The sequence below is a fragment of the Arthrobotrys flagrans genome (assembly GCF_004000055.1).
Source record: "Arthrobotrys flagrans strain CBS H-5679 chromosome Unknown unitig_0, whole genome shotgun sequence".
Taxonomy (NCBI): domain Eukaryota; kingdom Fungi; phylum Ascomycota; class Orbiliomycetes; order Orbiliales; family Orbiliaceae; genus Arthrobotrys; species Arthrobotrys flagrans.
In genome coordinates this window covers 6,131,351-6,149,791 of record NW_027137550.1, presented here as the reverse complement: position 1 = coordinate 6,149,791, position 18,441 = coordinate 6,131,351, and the positions used below count along the sequence as shown (strand labels likewise).

Genomic DNA, 18,441 nt, shown 5'->3' with positions numbered 1-18,441 from the left:
GGTCTGCAGTTCAAGATGTACAAAGAGGCAAAGAGACAGCGAAGGAAAATAACAAGCAAATGCACAATTCTTTCGCTCACTTCGCCTCCTCGGTCTTCGGTGGAGTCGCCTTCTTCTCGGCCGCATCGTCCATAACGACGTCCTCGTCAACAAGGGCGTTCTCAGATGCGTTCTTTTCCGGAAGAATCCCGAGACCGACGCCAGCAACAGTGTTCAGCTCCCTAGGTTTCTCGAACCGAACGATCATGCAACTCAAATTGTCAGTCGAGAACCTAGCAAGGGCATGGTCAACGAGTGCCTTGGATGCGTCCTGAGGGTCCTGGACGGTTCGGACGAGATCGACGGCTTCCTGGTCCGAGCAGACATCCCATAGCTGGAGAGCGAATTAGCTTGGATCCTCTAAGCATCTTGGGAGGTTATGAATCACCTACCCCATCGCACGCTAGGATAATGAACTCGTCGATGTCAGGCTGAATGACGGTTTCGGTGGTATATGGATGACCGGTCACTAGCTCCTTGATGTATGAGTCTCCCAATGCTCTTGTGACAGCGAGAACCCCTATGTACCTTGGTTAGCCATCTTGAAAATCCAAGGTAAAAATTTTCTGAGAATGTGACCTACCATTCACTCGATTGTTGAGAATAAGACCGCCGGCATTAGCGACCCTCTTGCCCTCATTTTCATCACTGCCCTTGTGGTCGTAGCTAAGTCGTAGAGCTTTACCCGAGCGACACAAGACGATTCTGGCATCGCCAACATTGGCGGTATACAGCATTCGAACACGTTTTGTGGGTTTCTTTTCGGCAGGATGCTTCTTCGAGCCTGGGGACTGGTCTCCTGCGGAATCCGATCCCGGGTCGACAGTTCGGTCCTCCCACTTCAGGACGGCACAAACAGCCGTGCAGCCACTGTTCTTAACGGGAAGGTCCTTGAGTTCTTTATCCACATTCATAAAGGTCTGATCCAGCAACTCGGGCATCGACTTGTTGTCCTTGTTCCTCCGAATACAGTCCTCGAGCAAGTGATGCAACTTCTTCCCGCACCAATCCGCAGCGAAGGTCCCGGCGTGGCCGTCGAAAACTGCGAAATATCCATTGTCCGACTCACCGGCAGCATTTTCGTCTAGGCTAGAATATATGACGGTCTTATCGGTATCCGAGCACAAATTCGAGTTTAGCATGCAAGCTGGCGGGGTAGGAGGCAGGAAGTTGTAAAGATAGGAGTGGGTATCTTCCATCGTCCGCCTGCAGCGCCTGTTCTTATCTTCCGACACGCCTACACGAAATGTATTTTGGGGTAAAGGATGCGAATTCCCGGCGGCATTATTGTTTTCGGTCTCGTATGGAGCGACAGAACCGCCGGGTGTCCTTGTGGGGCTCGGTGGAGGGTGTATGACGTTAAAGGATCTTTTCGATTTGTCTTCCAGCCCCGCCGCGTGCGACAAGGTGTTTTTGGCAGATGCCATGAACGAAGATACTGCAGCGGCGGAGATTCTTCGCGACTTTTTTTCCTGGTGTGCCGGAGAGATAGGAGTGGATGGTTTTGAGGAACCGTTGGAGTCTTTCGAAGGGGTAGGCGGGTCAGAGGAAGAGGATTGTGCTGTAGTGGTGTTGGTTCCGCCTAGCAGCCTAGAAAGGCCGAACGAAAGACGTTTGCTCGCCAGCTTTGAAAATGGTCGATGGGACGCCCCAGCGGTATATTCTTAGATAATATTAGGGTAACGAAATAACGACAAGGACTATGGAGACAAGGACGAAGATGACGGGCCGGGTCGGTGGGGATAAGCCCTTTTTTTGATTTAGGTCTGCACTTGACTGGTTAGTACCTGGGGTAGCTGTCTCACTCTGCTCAGGTAAGGTCGGTCAAAGTCGCTTGCGTACTCGCTCGCTTGATTGTCCCAGGTTCCTCTCAGCTAGTGCTGACAAAGCTGATCGATACTTGTAGGGTGTATCTTGGGATAACCTCAGTTCTGGACGAGAGGAAGGGGGGATTCTAGCAATCCGACGCAACCCGCAATCAGAGAGGCCAGCAGTACTTATATGTTAGATATGTATATATAGAATACCAGCCGTCGTCGAACGGTAGAATTGTATCCTGGCCAGCTCTAGGTAGGATACACGGATACGGATATGGATATGGTGAATAAGCAGGGGTCAGGCTTTGTGGATAATTGCAATCGACGGCGATTAGAGAAGGGCCAATATGTAGAGAACCCCGCTGAAGTCCGGTTGATGATGATGGTGTAGTGGTGGTGGTTGGTTGGTTCCTGATCGTGCTCGCATTCAGGCAAGCAAGCAAAGCAGGGCTGAAAGGCCGTTTGCCAAAATTAGCCAGCTGCGCTGCTTGTGCGTCGTTGCAACACCAAACAACACACAATTCAACACATCCTCAATTGCACCCTGAGATATCAACATTGATGTACGAGCTTTCGTCATTGCTCTCGGTTATTCTACACACTACGTGGCCGTGAAAATACAAACACGTAATCGGTCTGTAATGCCTTTGATGTTTCTGCGTGCTTGGTATCCTTTCAAAGTCTTCCTTCCTAAATCGTTGCTTGTCGCCAGTTTGTATTCTTGCCTTCGTCCCCACTCTTGTCTGGGACCGTTTCCCCATCTGTCACTTTTTCGTATATCAGTGCATACATCTGCCCGGGCCGATTGTTCTTCGGATCTTCCCTCTTTGCACCAAACATATCTTGCTTGCTTACCCTTAGCGTAACAGCCTCATTACAGTACCACCACTGTTCACTCAGAGGGTTCGTCGGATCCTTCCATTCGCGGCGGTAACAATACCAATGTCCGGCTCTGAAATCCATGCCCTGGTGGACCAATATGGCCCGTAATTCATACATCGGAACCGCTGGGTTTGCAGCATCGCCACTGATCCTAATTGGTAAGTTAAAATCTCCCATACTCACATTACGATTCGGTCCGGCCGTGTATTCAGTGAAGTCCGTAGATGGGCCGAACGTGACACGGCTCTTTAATTTTATAGGTAATCCTCGGTTGTCAAATCCTGGAACGTTAACGAACTCCAATAGCAGAATGTCAGGTAGCTTGGTTATTGCCTGTGTTTGGGACCAGGAGGACTCGTAATTGATTTGCCTTCTCTTACATTCGTTATCGGAGGCATCTTTGGCAGATTTGAAAGCCTCGTCCGTCATGCCTGCGGTCTTTGTGGGCCTTGAGGGGTTTGGGGCCCTCCTAGCCAATCCTACTTTTTTTTCTTCATCGTCTGTCAAGTTATTGTATGTATGGTTCTGAAGAACTTGTTCGAGAAATTGAATACGGTTTTGTATCATCTTCACACTCTCCGCGGATGTATCGTCTTTGGCTGGGTTTTTAAGAGCACGGCGAAGTATCTTTCTAATTGCGAGGCCTTTGCACCTGTTGCATCCACCGGTAATCCAGTATTCTATTCGTCGATGCCACTCAAGAGTTTCGTTTAAAGTCGCCTCTTTCTGTTACCAATGTGTTAAAAACAAACCCCATAGCGGTTGAGAGGGTCACGGTCTTACCTTGGGAGGTTTATGTAACTGAAGACTTGGGTACTGTTCAACCTGCGTCCAGACATTGCCACAGTCCAGGCAATTCCGTCGAGTGAGTACATCTACTTCAATACGGTTCTCATATCTAGTAGTATTCATGTTTTCTATAATGCGTTCATTCAACCGTGCGATTAACTCAGCGGCACAATGTTGGTCCTCCTTGAGATCTGGAAATGAGAGTTCGGTCGTGGTCGGTGTCTTTACAATTGCCCTTTGTAGATACCTTTTTGTTGTGAAACGATTGAGCTGTTTGAAGACTCCATCTACAAGTGTGGCCAAGTCTTTTTTGGCCGGGTCGTCTGCGTACTCGGCCATTATGGTGGCATTCACCCACTCAGGGTATGAAGTCCCTGCTAGTGCCTGTGGTATGTAGATATTAGTCAAGATTTTTACCATCGCCACGGGTATTTAGGAGATCGAAAGCGAGGACTAACCTGCAATGCTGTATTGACGTAGCATAGATTTGGTACGAGCGGATGCTCCATACCACAAATTATCTGCCTGGCATCTCCTGTCGTCCAAGGGTCAGCTGTTGGGCGGCTGGGTGGAGGCTTAAGCTCTGGTTTCTCCTCCTCTTCTTCGTCGTCGGACTCGTCATCTGACTCGACGGCCTTCTTTTTAGCCATGCGAAGACCAATAGTCTGTCCTTTGACGACCCGACTGGTACGGCCGAGAACACTATTCAAGATATCACCCGGTTTGGTACAACTGATGGGCCCCGAATTGGCCTCGAGGCTTTGTCGATAGCCCATGGCTAATATGTAGTTATGTCGTTTACTGTAGGACTATATATTTTTTCGTATGTATGGAGTTAGCGAGATTAGAATCGGTGATGTTGAGGATTGCCAAAATTGGATGTGGTTAGGGAAGAGACCCGGCTAAAAGAGTGGTGGTAGGTATTTTGAAATACGAGGCATTCCGTCAATGGGATGTTTTGTTGTCCCTGGATGAATCAAAATGTGTCTAGTAATTTGTTTGAAGTATTTAATGACGAGCCCTGGGGAAGTTGTTTATTCATAACTGTTGGTTTTATTTTGTTTCAACAGTTGAAAATGGATATCGAAGGAAGTTGAGACCTTTTATGCCCATTGCATTGCAGGATCCACCGAATCTCGGACGAGAAGAATATACGCAGGGGTCTTGATATAGTTTAGTGAAGCAAAAGTTCTAAACGACATCCTCTACAGCCGCAATATTGATATTGGTTTCATCCTCATGGCCGATTCACGGCGAAGGAGTAGTCTAGTTCCGCTAAGGAGTATTAATTATGTACATCTAATATACATCCAATATGCATATAGATGCACGTTCTACGTAATTGCAATGGCTACAAAATCAGACCGAGAAAACCTCCCCAAACATGTATGACGGCGATCCTATCTGCCTGAACGATGTCAAACTCTACGACGCAAATATTCTGGAATTCCGGTTTCTTCTCCGAGCTTCCGGTCATCTCTTAGAGTTGAGAGGATGGTTTTATTAGTAGGTGTGGGATCCTGACCCGGACTCAAAGTAACCATAGGCAGGTCTTTTACCTTTGGTTCTTTCACTGAGGTTGCGATTATTCGAGCCTGGCTTTTCTACGTGTCCCATTTCTTGGTACCCTATCGGATCATCATCATGAACTATGTATATAGGCGTGATAGCATTTCCGGATGGTGGTGACTCCGAGGTTTCGCCCCGCTCATGTGGGTTCCTCGCTCTCTGCTGCTTCTTCTTCTTCTCATTATTGTTGGATTCGATAGAGGACGCGGAGGTATCCGCAGGTGGTATTATAAAGTGTCCGCCGTGGGAACCCCCCATTCTCCATTTCCTTTTTTTCTCGGGATCGGCTAGGGCTTTAGGATTTCGGATCAAGTTTGAATCATGTAATCTTTCCAGTGTCTTTCTCCGTTGCTTTTCTACCTCGGGGCCTGTTCGTCCAGTGGATCGTACGCCCCGACCCCCAGCCTCATATTCGGATACCCGCGCTCGCTTTGAAGGTCTGGTATCCGCCATGGATTGTATTATCAGATTCCCATCTTCATCATCACATACCCGCACCCTCTTTGAAGATCTCGTTCCGACTGCGGAGAACAGCCCTGTAACGGTAAACTTTGTCCATTTCGACCAATCTATGAGGGGACGGTCATCCAGCGCCTTTTGCTCATTTTTGAACACTACTGGTGGACCGGCTGGAATGGGGTACTCCGAGAAGTGATACTCTCTGTTGTAATCAAACCTGGGGACCCTGCTTGCAGGAATGATAGCAGCTTTATCAGCGGGGTTCATAATCCTCTCGTACACTACCAAAACCTCCTGCTCCTTTGCTCCGGAGGGACGAGGAAACGGTTGGTCGGCAGGAAACATATCGGTGAGATATTCGTTGCAAAACCACCATTCGTATGGCTGATTTGTATCTTTACCGGCCGCAACATCCCTAGGGTTGGGTATCCAAGGCATCCTGTCGGTGAAATAGTGACCACCGTTCGTATCTTCGCCGCGGTGGTATGATATGGCTCTGCACTCGAATTCAATACCGTCGTTGAATCTACTATCTTTTGGCCTCAGTGGCCGAAGCGGGTCCCTGCTGTGGTTCCCGTCCGTCATATCGGCAGTCCATGGTGCAAAGCTTAGTACTTGTGGAATTTTCAACTGCGTTCTGTTCTTTTTCGTTGTTTCGGACTGGACAATATTAAATCCTAGGATGATAGTGTCGGGCAGGCGCGAAATTGCTTGAGTTTCAGATCGAGGACTTCTTGGTGTCACAGCTTCACTTCGCATATTGATACCCCGAAGTCTTCCATTTTCATCAACTGGTATCCTGTCGTTTGTAAGTTTACGTCGCAACGCCTGTTCTATTGCTAACAGACGCCGGTCGATTTCTAGCATATCCGGTAAGGTTCCCTTGGAGGCCTCGCCACCGGCGACCACTTCTTTTTTTGCGTTAGCTCTTAGGTGCCTTCGAGCCCTTCTGTTGATTTTGTATAAATCGATTAGATTGCACGAAATGCATGCTTCGCTTTCTACTAATGCAACCCTGGTGAAGTGGTCTAGAGAGTGTGGGACACTGACCTGTAAAGTCATGATTTGTTAACAGGAACCCCTGTGCATCGATACATCCGTAGTTTTGGAAAGCCAATCGATCTGGGAATAGGCAGCACTTACAGCATGCCTTCCATGAGCGTTATTTTCTGCAAACGGCTTGTGCAGCGCCCCAATCCACACCCTGGAATTCTGTTCGACATACGTATACCCACAGATCAAACACGATATTTTAGTTGCTTGCATGCCCGCAGTCGGATTTTGGTGGTTCACCCAACCGCTGGCACCCCAGTCCCGAAAGGTCTCCAATTCTGTAAAGTACTCCTCGTTTAAAGATCCAATAATGCTGTCGAGAAATTCCATCATGTCGCACATGGGCGTGAATCCGGTAGACGGATCAAGGAAGGGAGGCATGCCCATCCCGATCGTCTGTGGTACCGGTGTCTGATGAACTCGTCCGGCGAGTACGCGGGTGGCTAGACTCCCGCCAAACCCAGCATCGCACCATTTGTTGACACCCCTAAACGCATCGCGAATGCGCTCCGTAATCTGTAATAAACCGTGGCCGTCCCCTGAAATGGGCGCGAGTTGGTCGCCTCGGTCGACGAAGTGGACGAAACGGGTTGCGGCTAGAGCTTGGATACCAGCGTTGAGGTAACATAGATTTACGCAGGCGGAGTGCGCGATGGCGCCGATTTTTCTGTTTAACCTTGAATAATCGGCTGCTTTGAGGTTGGATCGGAAGAGGGCTTCGTTTACGGGATCTGCGCTGGTCCAGACCATACGTGCCCAGTCTCCCCACGGTGTTATAGAAAGGCCCGAGCGATCACCTGAGCTGCCACTCGGACCGCCACTTGAACCATCGCCTGGACTACCACCTGAACCGCCGCCTGAAGTATCGCCCGAACCACCACCCGAACCATCGCTTGAACCATCGCATGAACTACCGCCCACTCTAAGGGCACTTGGAATCTTCTGACCCCGTTCGTAACTCCCTCTCTTGACCATACTGCTATTATTCATGATCACATGTCGGCCAATTTCCGTGCATTCGCTCCATCCCTTGGTTTCCTCGTTTGGCTCCGATATACCGCCAAAGAATGCAACATTTGAAAGCAACCGAGGGTAGTCTTTCTTTGATTTCTTCGATATACGGTTATTTTGATGGGGTCCGAGTGGGTGTATTGGTTTTAACTTGGGTTTCAACGTCCGTACCCATTCGGAGTCTGGCTGATTCGACTTGCTCAAGACGTCCGGGATGTCGGTGTTCGTACCTGGGCAGCTTCGTAAGCCCTTGTGTTTGTGGCGTCGCTTCCATTTTGAGAAGCCAACGGAAGGGTCTGATTCCTCCATATTGAGATTGGATTTCTAGATTTCCGTGGTATATCTTTCCCTGCACACTGACGTTTATGAGCGTCGATGTTTTGAGGAGGTTTGTGGGTGTAGAGAAAATGAACAAATCCGAAGCATACTCATACCACAGGAGCGATTAAGAAACCACCACAATGTTTCATCCCATGGATTGTTTACAATCCGACAAGACAAAGAGCCTACCATTCGCGCCCAAGATCCGACCTCGGGGCCAGCAAGAACAAAGATATAATAATATCTAAACATCGAGGGCGACTGGAGGTCATCCTTTATATCGCCACCGGTGTTTGACAATCCAACAATGTGTTGGATTCTGCGTTAACCAACGTTGTAATATTCCCAAAAGGGCTTAGCGCAAACAAGCTCACCCCTGTCATCGCTGAACAAAAAAAAAAGTTTCTGTGCGGCTTGAAAGGTTCCAAACTGCAACCCAAAGACGACATCGTTTTCTTTCAAACCGTCTTCGACCACCAGGGGCCTTATAGTGATCTCGTCTCAGGTCGCGGATATTTCTCCAGCCTTGCTATCCTACCAACTCCGGGGTTATCAATAATCCACTTGAAACGATGGCAAAAGCAAGAAAAGGTATGACGGACTCCAAGCTCTGACCCGCCCCGGCAACATCACTATCTCACAAACTACAATCTACCAGCCCCATCGGTCCACTCCCGCGCCGCCCGTCGCGCCGTATCTCCCTCCTTAAACCTCGATAAATCAATAACCACAGCCCCCCGCCCATCCTCCCCAACCGGAACCTCCCTGACAACCCCCACCGCCGAAAAAATAACTCGAAAAGTCCTGGATGTAATCCACCGTACCCTCTCCTCCGGCGTTCAAAAGTCTTCAAACTCGAATAAAAATCTAAAACGTGGTCAGAAGTCAAAAACCCAGAAGAAACGAAGGGAGGTGGGTAAGGAGAAGGCTGCTGCTTTTGCGGAAATATTGGAGGTTAAGCAAGAAGAGAGTAGGAAGAAGGGAAAGGTTATTAAGGAAAGAAGTGGGGATTGGGAGAATGTTAATTCGAAGATTGTGGAGGGTGAAGGAGAGATTGCGGGTCAAGTTGGGGTGAATCCGTTCGCGGCTTTGGCTGGGACGGTGTAAGCGGTTGTGAGGCTAGTCGGATGCTGTATATTATAGATTTCGGATGTTATTCGGGCGCTCGGACTGGGACGGCGTTTTTGGTGTGATTTGGGTATTATATGATGTATATGCGTATTTAGTGATGTGCTTACAAAGGTTTTATACGCGGTAACTTCTTTATACGAACTGCATCTAAACCATCTCAGGCAAAACTTCCGTGTACTCGTGCAAATTAAAAATTACAAAAAAGGATTACTAAAGAGTTCCTGATGCAGTTTATATGCTATGTATACGCCAATGTCCCAACGGAATGATAGATGCATAGAAAACCCAAGCGGTGAATTCACGTACTGTACTGGTTTGGATCATGTCCCCTAACGCCATCCATGTTTATTATTATCGGCATCGATTTCACTACCGTCTCCGCTGTATCCAATTTTGTCCCTGTTGTCGTCCACGACCCTAGCATACTCTAGGAGTAGTCGTAGCATGTAAATCTGCATGTTTCGAGCAAATTAGTATGCCGCTTCCTCGGGCCCGGAGAAACATGTAACGGAAGGACCAACCTCAATATCTTCCGTCCTTAGCACCTGCGTCGCCCACTCCCTACTCCTATCTGCAATCCTCTTTGCCTCAGTATCATGTCTGGGGACATATGTTCCATCGCTGCCGTCGACTCCCTTTTCCAACCCGGTAAAATAAGTCATAAGTGCGTATAAATCGTCAAACCGATTATCCATCGGTGCAAAATGCACCCATTCGAAAAGTCTCTGATCGTGCCATTCTCTGAATATGGTGGACTTGATACCCATACTCTTACTCTTCAGGAACGCATACCAACGGCCGCTGAAAGAGTGCCCATCGATATCTGCTAGGTACTTGAATCTGAAAGTCTCCTTAAACTCTAACCCAGGTTTCGCAGATAATTTGTCGTCGAGGAAGTGGCAATCGGGAACACACCAGAGGATTGCCGAGAAGCCTACATCCATGGTCGCAGCCGCATAATGCGCTGGATGGAAAAACGTAGGGGTGTATTCTCCGCTTATATTGTCCTCACTGACGGCTTCCATAATGGTAACCTCGGTTTCGGAAAGCTTTGACGAGTTTGTCAAGGCGACAAAGCGGTGTCGTTGGAGCTTGTGGTATATATCCCGGTTCTGAACGCCACCGGAGGTTACGCCACGCCAGACCATCCGAGGCGTCTTCTCATGCCATGGGACGTCTTGTTCATCGTTATAGACGTAGCGAGGATCCGCGAGGTCGTAGTATTTATTGGCTGGGAATAAGATGTCATTGTTTACGTTGACTTTGCATTCTCCGAATATCGGGACGAGTTTCTGCGTCGCAATGGTGGTGGAGGAGCTAAAGAGGAAGCCGTGTAGATGGGAGATATGCGGGCCAACGGTGCAGAGGTCGGATGAAAGGTTGAAGTTGCGGATAAACCCACCTACCGGGTCCTTATACTTGCTCTCAACGTGCTTGATATCCAGTTCCGGGCGACGGGCGTAGGACTCTGGGGGACAGGCCTTGGATGCGAGATCCATATAAGGTTTCCCGCTGTGATCGAAGAAACCGAGGTCGAGATCCTTAGTATCGATTGGAGCATCCCAATCAATCTTTGAGAACTCGTTCACGGTCTCCGGATGCTGAATCCTAGTCTTCTTTTCCTCGGCTAGTTTGGCCTGAACTTCCTCCCATGGTGTGACCACTCGTGGCTCATCGAGGTAATTCATAGCTATATCTAAATCGGGGAGAAACGGTGCAGCTACCGCCAGCATTCTCTCGAACACCGAAGTTCGCCATGCGTCCGGGCGACTCGTTTGGGCGACTTTCTTGCCTCTAACCTACATTCCGTCCCACAGGCTCTTGTAAGACGCCAATCACTTTATATACCACAGGCAAGCAATTTTTCGGGCTTACCTTTAATATAGAAACCCTGCTTTGGTCACTATCCATAGCTTTGACCATAGCCCTGATATCCGCAGGCTTTATTCCCCAATATGGCCGTAAATCATCCATAATCTGGTCGAAATCATCAAAGTTGACGCATTTCCGCTTCTTGGCGAACTTGTACCACTATCGCCCGCCCAAAAAATACCTTAGCAATTCCGGTACGATCATATATGGGGTTTACCCTGCTCGGAGCCAAGGCTGTATCTAACCTGGTCGAAGTTTGGTGGTGGATGTCGGCCATATTTCAGACGGTATTTCTCCACCACCTGAGCGAACGACTTTGGCTGCGCACGCTTATACCGGTCGAATTTCTTGAGCTGGTCGCGCGTCAAGGCGACGATTGGATGCTGGTCGAGTTCGTCGGGAAGGTCTATGTCGTCGACTAGGTTTGGAGGCTGACAAATTTAAAATGCCCGTAGAAATTATTTAGCTTCTGCTTCGGAAACAAGGAAAACAAAGCAATGAAGTCGATTCTATGGCGATATAGCATACGTCGAAATATGGGAAATCCTTCTTGCCCTCCTTCGGCAAGACTATTTTGGAAATCTTCCCCTTAACATCGATCCCGGTCAAGATGATAACATTGACTATGCAGAAAAGACAGCCGACAAATGCCAGCAGGAAAATCGGCCAGGGCCGGACCTCACCGGCGGCCATAGTTGTGCCACCAAACCGGCGACAATGGAATTATGGGTGCGGTCGTGTGTGGTGCGGTCGGAGTACTTTAAACGGGCGATTTTGGCTGTTGGAAGTCTTGGTGTCGCCAGGACTGCGGGAAGAGAATACTTTTGACCCCCGTTCATTGGAGGTTACTACTCTCCTACAGCGACACGCGTGTGGATCACATGATTTAAATAGTCTCGCGTCGAGAGGATCAGATATCATATCAATTATCACCAATGGGAATAGATCCTTCATATACAGCATACGTACGGTCTTATATTTTTAACTATCGACCATCCTAGTATGCGCATGGCTAACAAGCACTTCAGTACGAAATATGATTGCAGGCTGAATTGGCCGTATTAGAGGCTGGCTTATTGAATGTAGTTGGTATTATACTGTAATTATAACTGCGATTAGGTACGGGTCCTCATATAAGCTAGCCCCAAGACCATGCATCTTATTCCCAAGAAACCGTCTTTATATCGAGTCAAGCATTCAGCTGATGGAGGGAGACATGTTGAAGCCAAGATATTCCCAATCGGCCAGGATTTGCACCCGCCGCAACACATCCGCCGAAAAGGCTTGGCGCGAATGAACCTCCAACCTCCGATTCTGCCTCAACGTCACCGGAAACCAATCCATTCTCCCTCGACGACTACGCCCCGGCGCTCCCCCGGAAAAACTACAAAGGGGATATCAATCATATTCTCGAATCGCCGTTCCGCCGTCCGATCCAGCCGACCAAGAAAAACCATGAGCTCAATCGCCTTCTACGCCTTCTTCGGTACTTCTCCCCTTCATGAATCCCTTTCGACATAGTCGGACATCCTACTGACCCCAAGAAATCTCACCCAGGCGCCGCTGCCCGTTTCATGCAATTGGGCATCCAAAAACGTCCTCACTACCTCCCCTCCGAGGCCATCGCCTACCCGTTGTACATGTCCGTCTCCGTCGGGGTCGGATTGTGGCTCGACAGTGTGGAGGACAAGCATATGGAACTCTTGCAGGATAGGAAAAAGCTATTGATCGAAAAGAGGGCACGGAGGGACGAGGAGCTGAGATCGTTTGCGAGGGATCATATGACTGGTGATTCTCATTCGTGAAGAATGTGGAACAAGAGTTCGGTGTGATTTCTGTATATTTGGTTGTTTTCGGCCTGGATATGAGGATTATGGTTGCTAAGGGGTTTTACAAAAGGACGGGCCATCATCGACCTGTGTTTGGCGACATTCTTTCTGATGGCCAATCGCTGTTGTACATATATCCAATGTTTATTCTATCAAAGAACCCATACCTGCCACGGATGTGCAGATAACATCTAACCGTAAGACCTCGGGGCTTGGGGGGAGGTGATTTAGAGTCTGAAGGCGTAGAAATCGGGTTCTGTCGAGCTCAGCCGCCACTGCCCAGACATTTTCAATACACCATGTTAATTCGGTGAGGCCGAGTGCTCGTATTCCAGCATACCCAAGTAGGTACATACGCTACGGAAGACGAGGGGCTTTACGATAATAACTGGAAATCCTCAGACCGGATAAAAACTTGTTTCGAATCGATATAGCATTTCGTTAAAGTCAACCCTCCAATTATAGCACCGAATGAAAATCAACACCGGCGCGCCGTATAACCAAAACTGGAACCAGAAGTGGCAGTAAAGATGAAGATTAAAGTACAGGTAGAAATAAAGGCAGGGGCAAGATCTGTCGAGTACAGGCTTAGTGTATTTGTACGAAAATCCAATATCAAGATGGTTTTGGGGAAGCGGAAGGAATGCTAGTAACTTAAAACGCAATAATATCTGCTCTGCTCCGAGGTCTCGTCGCCACGGCGTCGTGGTTTCTGACATCAAGTCGGTTAGTCCACTCGGGCTCTTAGTCTTGTGGCCAGAATTTTTGGACTCTCTTCACTCAGACTCTCTTCTCCTCGCCTTTCTTCTCCTCGTCTCTCTTCTCGAGGTTTTCTCGTGGTACATATGAAGACTCCCCAAAGGGAGACGCAAATTTACCACCCGAGTAAAAATTCCCCGGCCAACCCCGCATTCTTGGGTCCTCGTCGCTCGGCCCCTCGAGATAGTAAGGTTCTTTTGTGCCTGGGACGAGTTCCCTGTGGGTTGCCTGCCCACTGCCTGACCCATATTGACCGGTGCCCCACGTCATCTCCCAGCCCAGAGATGGCTTCCAGGTATAGCCAGGATTCGCAGATTTAATGCGATCGGGGATTCGATTTAGTGCATCTTGGTATTCCTCCACCGTGACCTCTCGAAATCTTGGGGGTTGTTGCATTTCGAAGACACAGAAGCAATCTAAAATGCATTATCGCACCGTTAGTATTAGGTATTCATGTCTATGAAAAAGGCCGGTGATTTTGCGCTTGTATCGTCAAGCCCATGAAGCAAATTTGGAAAGTAACCGGGAACACAATTTTGACGGCCTATGGCTGTTAAAGAATCCGGATACTAATGTGGCGAGAAATCCTGCCATAGAAGGTAACTTACTTAACCAGTTTTCACATTTCCGGGGCGTCTCATCCTTGCAATGGAACCGGCGGCCTGAAGAATCGGAGGGTCGGAATGCGCCCAGGGGTTCCGGGACCAATCTACCCGTGTTAGAGTCGCAATCGCAGTTCATGCACTTTTCAATCCAGCCTACGCGTCTACTGTGTAAAGTTGCTCTACTTGTTGGGTTCCCCCCTCGAGTATTAAATTTTGGCCGTCTCTGTGGGCTAAAAAAGAAGGTCTCATAGTGGTCTGGGTCACCATCCATATCCCTTATCTGTATGGATGTCGGGCATTGTACGGTGCCTCGGATACTATAAAATATATTTGGGTTTATAGGGGCATCGGTACGCTTTGAGGGACTGATGGAGTTGATTGTACTTGATGTCTCTCGCTGCGGGTTCTCGCCGTTTATCACGGCTGTAGGTGGTGGCACCTTTTGGGTAGTTAATGAAAACGTAGTAAGATTCACAAATGTAATTCTAAAGTTCGAGCCGGAGGAGGGGGCCGGGGTGGAGCTTTCTTCCATCTCTGAGGGAGGTGCCACCAATACGCTTGAAGCTAATGTAGCGAATAATAGGACAAAGTATTTGAATTTACCGTCCGGAGCCATTGCGGATGCTTCAAAATGTGATTCCGAACAAGGGCCATTGCTCCTTGATCTGGAACTGTTGAATATAGGGAGGACCATAGCCCTTTAAGCAGGATCACGGTCGACCTCGACCAGCCAAAGCCGTCTTCGTATGCTGCTAAGGCCACGATTCTCGTGGTCCGAAGGGCGCTCTAGGGCCGAGGTTAAGCATGAAACAACTTCGAATTCAGTTGCAGTCCCCTCAAATTTAAAGTCTAATATGTTGTATGTACGTATTTGACTTGAAGGGAAAATTGCATTGAAGAAAAAGAGGCATCAAGTTGGTCTTGTATAGCATCAAGTGTTGGTGTTGTATTTTCCATTTGGGTAGCTAAGTACCTCCAGCCTTGTCTATCTCGTCTCAGTGTCAATGCTCTACTCGCATAGATCCAACTCCTCTATATACATCCCATCCTGAAACGATCTGGCGACTGCTCTCACGACGTTGACACATCCGCACCACTGTCCCACGAGCTTCGCATTAAAGGTCGCGATGAATAGAGATCCGTCACCGTTCCGCACAGCCTCGACGGCATCTACTGCCACCTCTCCCACTCCCAAATATGCCAACTTGACGGCATCCACTAATCTCCGCTACTCCCTCACGCGGAAGTCAATCTACGACCGACACTTAAATCGCACCAAGACCTCAGAGCTCTCCAAATCGGCTTTCGCCTTTCTCTTCGGTGAAATGGTACAGTATGCCCAGAAAAAGGTCTACGGTGTTCAAGATCTCGAGAAAAAGTATAGACCTCCAACGGTTCCTCAGGCCCCGAACGTCACTGCTTTATAGGCGCTTTTTGAAACTAACCAACTTCCGTAGACTCAACCTCCATGGCTATGCTGTCGGCCAACGCTTCTTAGAGCTCCTTCTCTGGCGTGACGGCCGTACCGCAAAACGTGAAACCAGGATCCTTGGGATCCTCCAGTTTATATCCCACCAACTCTACCGCGCCATTTTCCAAAAGCAAGCCGACACTCTCGAGAAAGTCCGAGAAAATGAAGACGAATACATGATTTCCGACAATGATCCCGTCGTGAATACGTACATCAGTGTGCCAAAGGAGATGAGCCAATTGAATTGTGGGGCGTTTATAGCAGGAATTATCGAAGCTGTGTTGGATGGGCATTGTTTTCCGGCGAAGGTGACGGCGCATACAGCACCTAACGAGATGTGGCCTGGCAGGACGGTGTTCTTGATAAAATTCGAGCCGGAGGTGTTGGAGCGAGAGGCACTGAGGGTTGGTAGCTAGCCTATCTGTGAAGTCGAGCCATCGGTGGGCGAATTCGACCCCCGAGACTACTTAGCTGTTGGGAAGGAAGTCAAGTAGGCACGGCTGTTATGCGTATGGGGTTTAGCGATTGCATCTTCTGGCGTTATTCGGAGTTTTTGCGGCTTAGGATACCAGTCCATCATTTTATACGTGTCAATTGGAATTATATATGCACCCGGTGGACTCGAGGCTAAGTCTCAGCACCCGGCATTTGCTGAGCTTGGTACTTTCCATACTGTACAGCTTCGTGGTATCACGCGCGAAAACAGACCCTCAAAGGCACCAATAAAGGTCAAGTATCAATCTTACGCCGCTTCTCATCGAGATGAACGCCGTCGCCGCCGCGTTTTCTATCCGTTTTGTCATCCCAGCGAGATTTATATGTGGACCCTCCCTTGTCACCATCACGGCGGTCTTCTCTATCGTGATCTGATCTCCTACCATCACGTCTAGAGTCGTAATCTCGATCGTTTTTATCATCGTAACGATCTCTTCGAGGGCTCCTTGACCTATTTCTTCGCCTATAGTCGTCGTCCCTCCTATTCCTATCGCCACTTGGACGATAACTATCTGCATCTCTTCTGTCATCCCTCCTGTCATCTCTTCTCCTATCTCTACCTCCCGAATCTCTCACATCCACACCCCCTCGCTCTGCCCCCCTCTTCTCCCTTTCTCTATCCGACATGAACCTCTCGTCCCTCACCCCCTTCAAATCCTCAAACTTCTTCGGCTTTCTCATTGCCTGCCCGGCAAACCCATAACCCTCCTCTCTCCCCAAGTTCGTTGTATCCTCCGCTGCTAAATGCGTCCACTTCGTCCTCCCCCTCTTTCCTAACTGATCCAAACTTCGAACCTGCAGAGCCTTGGGTAACAAATCCAGATTGACAACTTCATCTTCCACCTTCGCTGTCGCATAACTTCTCGTCATGACCTCACTTTCATCATCTTGATAGAAAGCACCTTTATGGTAGAATTTTTGCATAAACCCCATTTTCCCTTTTTTATCTTGAGCTTCCTGTCGTTGTTTAGCAACGAACTCAAGGTCGGATTTTAATCGTTCGTCGGTATCCATTGCCCTCCTGGTTTCGATTTCTTCACGTTCCTTTTCCATCTTTTCAATCGCATCCCTTGCACGTTTTATCCTTAATAGTTCACGGAGTTTCCATGCTGCCCTTTCGGCGGCCGGATCGAGATCGTCGGTGTCATCCGGAGGTTCGGTATATGTGACGTCCGTATCTAGAGATCTTTTAGACCTAGCGTTTTTCTCTACTGCTTCGCGACGGATGGCGGATTCGACGAGATTGTGAGCTTCTGCCTTCCGTTGGGCTATGGCAGCGGCAGACGTTGGATCTGCGGTTGTTGGTTCCGGGAGGTTACGTTTTGATTTCGGGATAAATGTCGGACGGATGAGTTTTCTTCGCGGAGCTTCGTCTTCCGATGATTCTTCGTCCGAAGAGTCGTCCGAGTCCGAGGATTCGTAGTCGCCGGATGGTGCTGGTCGTGAAGAATCGCCTCGTGCGTCATCGTCATCGTCATCCTCTTCGTCTTCGTCTTCTTCTTCTTCGGATGATTCTTCATCGTCGCTGGTTTTTTGGAACGTTTGGTTCAAATCGACTTTTTGCAGGCCCGTGGATATTATAGTCCCTGCCTGCGCGGGACGATGGGCGGGCGCTGGTGGCTGTTGCTCAACTTCGTCTTCGTCCTCGTTTTCTTCGTCATTTTCGTCGCCGGACTCCTCGGATCGATCGCCCGGTAAGGGTTTTCCGGCGCGATAACGTGCCGGACGGACCGGGTTCGCGGTCATGCGTTTGGGCGGCATGGTGGCGGTGAAGTTTGATGTTCCAGTTGGGGATTCGGGGTCGATGGAGAGGGTGTTTAGTTCGAGTTCGAGTTTCGCGTGTTCAGGCCTCGTGCCGCTAACTACCACCGCCATAAAAGTTGGCGACTCCCAACTTTAAATTTTTTTTTTTCTTTTCTTCTCAAAATCGTATAGCTCCTGAGACAAGACGGAGGAATGTCGATAACATGACGAGTTTGTGACGTTATTCAATTCGGCATGTTGGAAATGTGGCTCAAGCATAGCGTCGGCATACAATCTTCAATCTTATCCAAAATGAAATTACTCTATTCTACGAGGTATGGCTATCTACATGTCCTCAGATCGAAAAGCTAGAATTGCAAAGAAAATAAAGAAATCCGAGGTATTAAAAAGAAACACACTCTGTGAGCTTGTAAGAAAATGAAAATGAAAATGAAAAAGATGTCGAAAAGAAAGGTAAGGTTGAAATGCGAGAGAATAACCATAAATGCGATCTGACACAAAACTCCATGCCGGCCAATCAAAGAAAAACACAGAAATTAACCCTACAGGACCCCTTTGTGAATAAAGGAGAATCT

General features: G+C 48.6%; 9 protein-coding genes across 9 annotated transcripts; 3 read left to right on the top strand and 6 right to left on the bottom strand.

Annotated features, from left to right (window-relative positions):
- Window positions 1-76: 76 nt before the first annotated feature.
- DFL_004824 (uncharacterized protein) lies at window positions 77-1,466 on the bottom strand (the record flags this gene model as incomplete). The annotated part of the gene is made up of 3 exons (XM_067633985.1): window positions 77-373; window positions 432-559; window positions 623-1,466. 3 exons carry the CDS (start codon window positions 1,464-1,466, stop codon window positions 77-79), a joined length of 1,269 nt encoding a protein of 422 aa, XP_067492099.1.
- Window positions 1,467-2,546: 1,080 nt separating this feature from the next.
- On the bottom strand, window positions 2,547-4,303 carry DFL_004823 (uncharacterized protein; the record flags this gene model as incomplete). The annotated part of the gene is made up of 3 exons (XM_067633984.1): window positions 2,547-3,464; window positions 3,522-3,911; window positions 3,986-4,303. 3 exons carry the CDS (start codon window positions 4,301-4,303, stop codon window positions 2,547-2,549), a joined length of 1,626 nt encoding a protein of 541 aa, XP_067492098.1.
- A 727-nt stretch (window positions 4,304-5,030) lies between these two features.
- Window positions 5,031-7,928, bottom strand: DFL_004822 (uncharacterized protein; the record flags this gene model as incomplete). The annotated part of the gene is made up of 2 exons (XM_067633983.1): window positions 5,031-6,605; window positions 6,699-7,928. 2 exons carry the CDS (start codon window positions 7,926-7,928, stop codon window positions 5,031-5,033), a joined length of 2,805 nt encoding a protein of 934 aa, XP_067492097.1.
- A 584-nt stretch (window positions 7,929-8,512) lies between these two features.
- On the top strand, window positions 8,513-9,047 carry DFL_004821 (uncharacterized protein; the record flags this gene model as incomplete). Its single annotated transcript, XM_067633982.1, has 2 exons — window positions 8,513-8,531; window positions 8,599-9,047. 2 exons carry the CDS (start codon window positions 8,513-8,515, stop codon window positions 9,045-9,047), a joined length of 468 nt encoding a protein of 155 aa, XP_067492096.1.
- Window positions 9,048-9,400: 353 nt separating this feature from the next.
- On the bottom strand, window positions 9,401-11,636 carry DFL_004820 (uncharacterized protein; the record flags this gene model as incomplete). Its single annotated transcript, XM_067633981.1, has 5 exons — window positions 9,401-9,523; window positions 9,593-10,870; window positions 10,947-11,102; window positions 11,189-11,374; window positions 11,472-11,636. The coding sequence occupies 5 exons, from the start codon at window positions 11,634-11,636 to the stop codon at window positions 9,401-9,403; spliced, it is 1,908 nt and encodes a 635-aa protein (XP_067492095.1).
- Window positions 11,637-12,398: 762 nt separating this feature from the next.
- On the top strand, window positions 12,399-12,748 carry DFL_004819 (uncharacterized protein; the record flags this gene model as incomplete). The annotated part of the gene is made up of 2 exons (XM_067633978.1): window positions 12,399-12,429; window positions 12,501-12,748. The coding sequence occupies 2 exons, from the start codon at window positions 12,399-12,401 to the stop codon at window positions 12,746-12,748; spliced, it is 279 nt and encodes a 92-aa protein (XP_067492094.1).
- Window positions 12,749-13,552: 804 nt separating this feature from the next.
- On the bottom strand, window positions 13,553-14,752 carry DFL_004818 (uncharacterized protein; the record flags this gene model as incomplete). The annotated part of the gene is made up of 2 exons (XM_067633977.1): window positions 13,553-13,947; window positions 14,140-14,752. 2 exons carry the CDS (start codon window positions 14,750-14,752, stop codon window positions 13,553-13,555), a joined length of 1,008 nt encoding a protein of 335 aa, XP_067492093.1.
- Window positions 14,753-15,263: 511 nt separating this feature from the next.
- On the top strand, window positions 15,264-16,023 carry DFL_004817 (uncharacterized protein; the record flags this gene model as incomplete). The annotated part of the gene is made up of 2 exons (XM_067633976.1): window positions 15,264-15,514; window positions 15,594-16,023. 2 exons carry the CDS (start codon window positions 15,264-15,266, stop codon window positions 16,021-16,023), a joined length of 681 nt encoding a protein of 226 aa, XP_067492092.1.
- Window positions 16,024-16,336: 313 nt separating this feature from the next.
- On the bottom strand, window positions 16,337-17,977 carry DFL_004816 (uncharacterized protein; the record flags this gene model as incomplete). The annotated part of the gene is made up of 1 exon (XM_067633975.1): window positions 16,337-17,977. The coding sequence occupies one exon, from the start codon at window positions 17,975-17,977 to the stop codon at window positions 16,337-16,339; it is 1,641 nt and encodes a 546-aa protein (XP_067492091.1).
- Between the last annotated feature and the right edge of the window lie 464 nt (window positions 17,978-18,441).